This window comes from Hibiscus syriacus, unplaced genomic scaffold (assembly GCF_006381635.1).
Source record: "Hibiscus syriacus cultivar Baekdansim isolate YM2019G1 unplaced genomic scaffold, ASM638163v2 tig00010803_pilon, whole genome shotgun sequence".
Taxonomy (NCBI): domain Eukaryota; kingdom Viridiplantae; phylum Streptophyta; class Magnoliopsida; order Malvales; family Malvaceae; genus Hibiscus; species Hibiscus syriacus.
This window is the reverse complement of record NW_024062231.1, coordinates 54,061-62,469: the sequence shown is the minus strand read 5'-3', so window position 1 is coordinate 62,469 and position 8,409 is coordinate 54,061. Positions and strand designations below refer to the sequence as shown.

The 8,409-nt window shown below is 33.5% G+C and overlaps 1 protein-coding gene across 1 annotated transcript; it reads left to right on the top strand.

The window, feature by feature from the left end:
- The first annotated feature begins 4,587 nt into the window (after nucleotides 1–4,587).
- On the top strand, nucleotides 4,588–7,291 carry LOC120204314 (protein NODULATION SIGNALING PATHWAY 2-like). The gene is made up of 2 exons (XM_039204419.1): nucleotides 4,588–4,629; nucleotides 5,831–7,291. The coding sequence occupies exons 1-2, from the start codon at nucleotides 4,588–4,590 to the stop codon at nucleotides 7,289–7,291; spliced, it is 1,503 nt and encodes a 500-aa protein (XP_039060350.1).
- Nucleotides 7,292–8,409: the final 1,118 nt, after the last annotated feature.

Sequence of the window (8,409 nt, the reverse complement as noted above, 5' to 3'; positions counted from 1 at the left end):
ATTCATGGTAGTTATCCAATTTCATTATTGAAGTTTCTTGTAATCAAACGAAGTCATGAAAAGACTCACAATGTATATCTTTACTTATTTTTATGACAAACAATGTAACATATAAGGTTAAACTTTTGCTCTTAATATATTCATAACTCATGATTTACGTGGTTCTAGTGAGGCGAGTTTGATGAATCTTCTAACGTGAAATGGTCTTTTATGCTCTTAATGAGTTAATAGTTTATGATTTGATTGGTTCTTTTGAAATGGATTTGACAAATTCACTGATTTGATAGGATGAAAAACTAAACGTTCTTAATTTTTTTCGCACAATGTATATTTTATTTAGTATAAAATTCACATATAGTGGATACAGAATGATCCCCTATGAAATCCGTAAAAAATTAATGCCAAAAAACATAACGGCCAAAATAACCCCAATAAAAACCATTGCTAGAGAAACTATTTTATCCTTATATTTCTGCTATCCATCTCCTGAACTACAACCGAAAATGAACCATTACAGCCAATACAATTTTTATATCCTAGGAATATACTAAAGAAGGGCGAAGAAGTTTCACAATACTAAAGAGACAAAATGCTTATACATGACTACCTCACACCAAACCTAACACGAGAATGCAACCAAAACTATCGAAATATACCCGAATCTGACGTATCTAAGGAGCGGATGGAGTGAGCAATTGTCATTTGATAATTTCTCTTATACTACTTAGGGATGGGTATGTGATCCGAATCTGACGGGTTCCGACCTAATTCAATCGGGTCAGATTTTAAAAAAAAAAAAAATTTATGTTCGGATTTAGGGTGAAAAATATCCGACCCAAGAAAAACATATAATTTTACATTTATATTTAGGGATAATTACAATAGTGTCACTGTATATATTATTTTTTCCAATTTGATTACTATTTTTTATTGAATAAAAATAATTTTTTTAATAAATATATTATTTCGGGTTGGGTCAGAGTGGGTTCAGATTTTATCTCAAAAAGTCTGATTGGGTTCGGGTTGAGTGGAGATTGTATATTTTTCGGATCGGATAGGATTCGAGTGGATGATATATAATTTTCGGATCGGGTCGAATTGACCGAAAATCTGACCCGACCCATGCCCATCCCTAATACCACTTCTATATAAGGGATATTCCTTCTGCATATGTAAAAGGAGATACATTATTAGTATTCTCTTTTATCTCCTCTTAGTCTCCAGTTTGAATGAAGCAACACTAATTGAGTTTTACTTTCTTACTTCGAATGTATGAGGTTTGAAAGATTGTTAACCTTAGGAATAACATTCATTATCGAAATTACACCAAACCACATGAAATTGTTTCTAAGATAATAGATTTTACCACCATACATTAATTGTATATATCATCGTTACTTTATTTATTTATATTTTTTAGTGAATGCTAATATCTTTTATTTTGCAGCAATATTTTTTCCTATCACGTCAAAGCTATAAAACGGAACAAATGTAAGCTTAAGTTGATAGGGAAAGCTATGTGAAGGATTAGGGTTCATGAAAGTTTCAAAATAGTGTTTTTGGGATTTACGAGTGTAACTTGTATCAACATTTCAGTCCACAAAGATATTTTTTATAGATAAAAAATATTGACTATTAATTAATTAATGATTTTTATCTAAAATTTACCATTTTAACTCAAAATAAAATATCAGAGACTAAATTAAATAAAAATATGAGATAATGTGATTGTCGATCAAATGTTGAATGCAAATTTTAACACTATTCTCTATTTTATTTAAACGAAAAAACAAAATTTCAAATGTCAAATGTTTAAATCAGACTGAGATAAACAAAGAATTGTAAGAAAAACAGAAGTAGAAAATGTCGTGATTTGTGTAACCAATATCGATAAAGTTTATTCCGAGGGTTGTTGTTTAGAATGACCCAAGAAAGAAGGAAATGTTAGGTTAAGTTGTAAAACCTAAGTCACAAGAGAAAATAAAAGAATTATTGTATCAGTCCAATCCCGCTCATATATATATATATATTAAAGGGGTAAGTTGAAAAACTCCATTTTTGATGACTTCAAAGCCCAACTGAGATCAATAATGTCGTACCAAAGACAAAACGAAAAACAAAAGGCAACACCATGCAATGTAAATTCCAAAAATATCGTCTTTTAAAATTTAATTAATTTTTAATTGCTAACAACGTGCCGGTTGTTCAGTACACAGTGCCCTCATACTCACTCGTTCCCAAAGTCCAAACCTGCAGTTTCAGAATCATCAGAACACCTCCTGATCAAGCAAAAACACAAAAAGTTGTCATTGCAGTCTCTAGCCTTTTAATCTCTTAATAATTCTCCTCAAATTTGAGTTTTAGCAGGCCACTATCCAATCATATATATATATAAAGTTTATGATATACATCTGGAGAGGTGTTTGGTACCTAATCTACATATGCAGATGATTAAAAAAAATTGTGAATACCGAAAATTATTATTGGTAACCCTAATAAACGTTCAAGTTGATGAATGCATTATTGAGGGTTTGTGATGATGAACAAAGGGTGTTTATTTTAATTTAAAAGAAAGGGAATCTGATGGTGCTTACAAGAGACAAAGGAATCTCATGTGTAATCAGGAATATACGAGTGAATATTTCTATTGGTCCAAATTTTTTAACGAGCGGAATAATTTGGGAATTAAGTAGTAATATTCCATTAGATCTCTTTATTTTAAAACCATAACTAATGTAGTTGAGCAATAAGCCAATTGAAGGTTGTTTTGACTAGTACCGTAAACGAGATGAGACATATTGTGAGTTATTAATAATCTATTTTGGTCTTCCTAAAATTTTATATGTTTAAGCCCTAATATAAAATCATGAGTACGTTCTCATAAGAAAACAATCATGTGCTATGATTATTTCAATTATTTTTCAAGTAAGGCATCAATAAATCACCTAGAAATAACTGCATACTTATAGCCTAATATGATAATTCAACTTGGGATTAAATTGCGATTTTCATAAAAGAAATAGGGATTTATATTAGAATGCAAATTATCTTTAAGAAGGAGACTTGGTGATGAAATCTAATTAAGACTTTAAGATTGGTTTATGATTTCGTAAGAATGGAAGAAAAATTAAGATTAATGCATGATTGTAAATAATTTTGTCTATATTTAAGACAAACAAAACCTTTATGCTTGTATCACAACATTATTAATATAGATCTACAAAACTATGAAAATATAAAATGACATCTTTATGACGTTCTTACTTCTGTCTCAATAATAACAATTGGTAACGTCAAGTTTCATGCAATATTTAGCCCCTCAAAAGCATCGCATAGCTCGGCATCAAGAGTTGAACAACAACCTATAGCTTTAGAAAATTCCACAATCCATTCTCTCAAAGTTTATTTCTTATAGCGCCACATGTGGCTAAACCCCAGTCATGCTTCTGCTCAACATCCGTTTTGATCTCGATACCCGAGTGGTAGAGATTTTGACGGTAACGATCGGCAAACATTTTCGAGCACGGTAAAGATCCACAATATATTTTAATTTTTTTTTGGGATAGTTTCATTTTTAAAAAATGAGATCAATATGCTTTTTTTTTTCATCTTCGGTTTCACGGTTTAATTAATTTGTACTTTGTACTACCAGTAAAGGGAGAAAATGTAGTACAAAAGGGAAGAGAACATGAAGTACAAAGCAAGGGGAAAAGGTTTAGGAGTGATGTGCTAACGGTCAGTTTGACTTGACGTTGTCCCCAAACCGTAATCCATTGGCCGTCCCAATAGCAACTGCCGTGTTCCCGACCAACTCGGAGTGCCTCACTTTCAATGAATTAGTTTTTTCGGATATGTAACAATAATTGAATTAGTTATTTGATTATAATGAATTAAAACTATGATAATAATTTTGATTGTCCTGTATTTTGTGTTCAACATATTTGTACATATGATTCGGTTTCTATTTATCTGTCCAATTAAACTAATTCAATTAATCAACTTCATTCATTAATTCAATTCATCATTTAATTTATGTGAAAGTTAAATATTTCTAAACGCACGAGTATTCTATTTTTTTAATCATAGACCCTATAGATTCTTGTAACGTTAGTAGTACTATTAAAATAATTGTAATATCACATACAATAAGTGACATCTAATAATACATTATTATCATGTTACCATGAGTAACTTTCAAGCCCTGAAAGCTAGTACAAATGTTATAATGTTGCCTCAAAAGTTCCTATAGGGAACAAGATTTGATTCTCCTCGATGCAAGTGTTTTGAAAATTCTTGTAATTCGATGCAATAAAACATAACACAAAGCCGTATAGACACTAACAATTATTGAAGTTTTGACCAACTGCCTAATAAACGATACTTCTAAGATTTCTCTCCAAGGAATTGTATGGTACCTATACAAATTTATATATATATAGTGTGAATTTATAAACCTATAAAGAATTAATACATTATGACCCTAATTAATATTACATGTTCCCTTTATAAATAGGAAGTGTTCCGAAAGAACTAATAAAGAAAGTAAAAAATAACAAAATAAATACGACACCGAATTGTTGACCTATAATGATGCAAACGAGGGTGCTGGATCATAGAAACAAGCATGTGGTGGGTTAGAAGTTAATAAACAAATTAGCAAGATAATTATTATCTCCCACTCCATTTTGGATGCAATCAACAATTAAGTTAATAAATCTCGACTTTGACCCTTATAAATCATTAATCCAAACTAATAGACTAATGTCACAATCTTCTCGAGTGGTTAATGTTACAAGTATAACAATTTGAGACGAAAAAAATAAAATCTTACTGAAATAATTGAGAGGAATAGTTTAGAAATAAATACACGATTCCGTACATATTAACCGATTGGAAACAAGTTGAGGTTTATAGGTATACAATTTCTTTAAGACAATTTTCAGACACCCCTTGTTGCCCGAGATATCACGAATTATACCTTGCTTGCGCCTATCACCAAAAACTAGAGGAGAAGAAAAGAATTTATTTAGTTGCGTTTAACCTAAAAGGTTTAAACGGTATTTATAGAGTTTCATATAGAGAATAATTGAAAATAATATATTCTGAAATTAAGGTCATTATAATGAGTATCCGAATAAATTCAAAAATAAACCATTAATACAGTATCTAATCGAATATATATTGGTGAACTACAAAATATTATCATGTCAATATTTGAATTTAAGGAAACTATAAAATATACTTTTAATTCAATGACTAGCAAGTAGATTGATGTATATGAATACTTCCCATGCTTGTTATCCTACTACCGATGTTCACTTTAACCTATTGAAAATATGAATCAAAATTTTAATTTATCGTAATTTTTTCAATAGTTAATACTATTGATTTTTCTTTTAGTTTTACACACTTTGAGATTTGAATTTGAATATAATGTTCATCATTTATATAAAAAAAATTAACAGCGGTTTTCCTTGTATTAGGTGATTAATATTATATACCCAAGTGGATAACATCATATTACTGATGTTGATTTGTAGGAGAGATTGGATTAAGAATAATCATAAATAGGAGGGCAAAAAATTTGATACAAGTATGGATAGATAGTGATTAAGACACAGGGATGGGGTGTATATAAAACCAACCAACATTGGGAACAGCTATCCCATCTTAGTCGAGGATCCCTTAATTAAATCTCTAATCACTCAATTAACTTCCTACCCTTACTGTCTCTTGTTCCAGCTCTTCTTCTCTCTCTTTTTTTAAACCCAATAATTAGACTCTCTTCATATAAATCTGACACATCCAAAGACCTTAATCTAATAACCAGCCATTGGCAATGGCCACTGACGACGCCTTCGAGGCTGACTTCTACAGCAGCAGCAGCACTACGACCAACACAGACGATGGCCCTGCCTCTGACTGGAATCACTGGGGGTCTCCTCTTGTTGATTGGAACTCATTATCCAGTGAGCGAGATGAGTTTCAAGACCTCATTGAGTCGATGATGGATGATGGGACCGGGTTTGAGTTGGCTCGAGTAGGCCATGAAACCAGTAACTCAGTCTCAACTGATACCATGGTTGCGGATGAAGAAACCCAGGGTGAGGATTCCAAAGGGGTGAGGTTGGTTCATCTGCTGATGGCCGCTGCTGAGGCGCTAGCGGGGGCTAACAAGAGCCGTGAATTGGCTCTGGTGATATTGGTTCGGCTCAAGGAGTTGGTTTCCCCCAATGACGGAACCAACATGGAAAGGGTATCGGCCTATTTCACCGAGGCCTTACAAGGTTTACTGGATGGCTCCGGCCGCAACCATGGGAAGTATTTAATAAACAATCGATCGTACAACCACTGCGATGACCACCATCACACTGAGATGCTCACAGCTTTTCAGCTGCTGCAAGACATGTCCCCGTATGTCAAATTTGGTCACTTTACGGCTAATCAAGCTATCCTGGAAGCTGTTTCCCATGATAGGAGGATCCACATAGTGGACTATGATGTCATGGAAGGGATCCAGTGGGCGTCTTTGATGCAAGCCTTGGTGTCCAGGAAAGACGGACCACCAACCCCACATCTTAGGATCACGGCTTTATCGAGATCGGGCAGCGGACGGCGATCAATCGGGACCATTCAAGAAACAGGTCGAAGATTATTAGCCTTTGCAGCCTCAATTGGGCAGCCCTTTTCATTTCATCAATGTAGACTGGACTCTGATGAAACGTTTCGACCAGCAGGCTTGAAGTTAGTTAGAGGAGAGGCGTTGATAATGAATTGTATGTTGCACTTGCCTCACTTCAGCTACCGAGCACCTCACTCGGTCGCTTCGTTTTTATCCGCTGCCAAGACCTTGAACCCTCGATTAGTGACCCTGGTGGAAGAAGAAATCGGACCCATTGGAGATGGAGGGTTCGTGGGACGGTTCATGGACTCGTTGCACCATTACTCGGCCGTGTATGACTCTCTCGAAGCAGGATTCCCTATGCAAAACTGTGCTCGAGCCTTAGTCGAAAGAGTATTTCTAGGGCCACGAATAGCCGGATCATTGGCAAGGATTTACCGAAGCGGAGGAGAGGAAGAAGGCTGTGGTTGGTCAAAATGGTTAGCAACAATGGGATTCAAGGGTGTTAACATCAGCTTTGCCAATCATTGTCAAGCAAAATTACTGCTAGGCTTATTCAATGACGGATACAGGGTGGAGGAATTGGACAATAACAGGCTTGTCTTAGGTTGGAAATCCAGACGTCTGCTATCAGCTTCCATTTGGACATCTCCGGACAATGATTTGTAAAAATGGAAAATATGATGTCCTTTTCTTTCTCTTTCACCTCCCCATGGAATCTATAAATGGTTACTTCTTTTGAATCATTTTCAACAAAATCTTAGACTACCCTAGTTAATGAATAAGCAATCCCAAAATTCGTTGATTTGGTTTTAAGCTAATGCGGCTGTTTCTTGTCTTATTTGTTGCGAGTTGTATTGGAGTTGGTGAATAATTGTTTGGGGGTGACAATTTTTTGATGGCTATATTATTTGTTTTCAAGTTTACTTGAGATTATAAGATAATATATTTGATTTTTTTTAATTTATTGACAACGTACATACTTTGCAGACATAATTATTCGATCTCAGATCGAATACTATAGAAGTCTAATATGAGGGTGACCCTCCCAACTCATTTCTTTGACCCTATTTAAAAAATCTAATGTTTCATTTCACTAAATCAAGTAGTCGTTGATAATTTACAAATTCGTTATTAAATGCCTAAAAGCAACAAGTTGCAGAAGATATAGATGAGGTCTTAATCAAATTCGAATGTTACTTTTCTTGGAAATTAAAAAAGCCAAATCGTGTTGTAAATCAACTTGAAATTTAGGAATAGATATATGTGTTGATTTGTTCATGGATCATACATGTTCATGAGCTTAGAACAAGACCAACTATAATCCGAAACCATTAGAGATTGTGTAATGGTGCTTACATCATTTAAACAAATGAAGAGTAGTGGTGCCAAATCCCTCTCCCCGCATGCGTTTGTTTTTTCGCATTAAACAAGCATCCTTGTTTCTCAAGGAAGATTCCTCGGAACGTGACTTTCCTACACCAACTTTACTAATAAATCTTAATTTGGATCTTTCTTTTAAGTTTTTATATAATTTATTTGCTGTAACTTACGTTTTGGGATGCGACAACATATATTTAAAATTTGAATTTGGTATGGAAAGAGTATCATTTCCTTTTTATTTTTAAATAGTTTAGGATATTATAAGTCAATATATGTTTAAAATATTTTTTAAATATTGACAATATATATCCTACTGACACAACTGCTCGAATCCATGACTTCAAGAAAGAATAATTTTTCTTTAACCACTAAAGCATGTTACCCACTAAAGTTTAAAACTTTTA

Excerpts from the sequence above, each read along its gene's own strand:
- LOC120204314 (XM_039204419.1), top strand. The coding sequence starts at position 4,588 with ATGATGCAAACGAGGGTGCTGGATCATAGAAACAAGCATGTG. Across the intron at positions 4,630-5,830 it reads ATCATAGAAACAAGCATGTG|CCATTGGCAATGGCCACTGA; the intron begins GTGGGTTAGAAG and ends TCTAATAACCAG.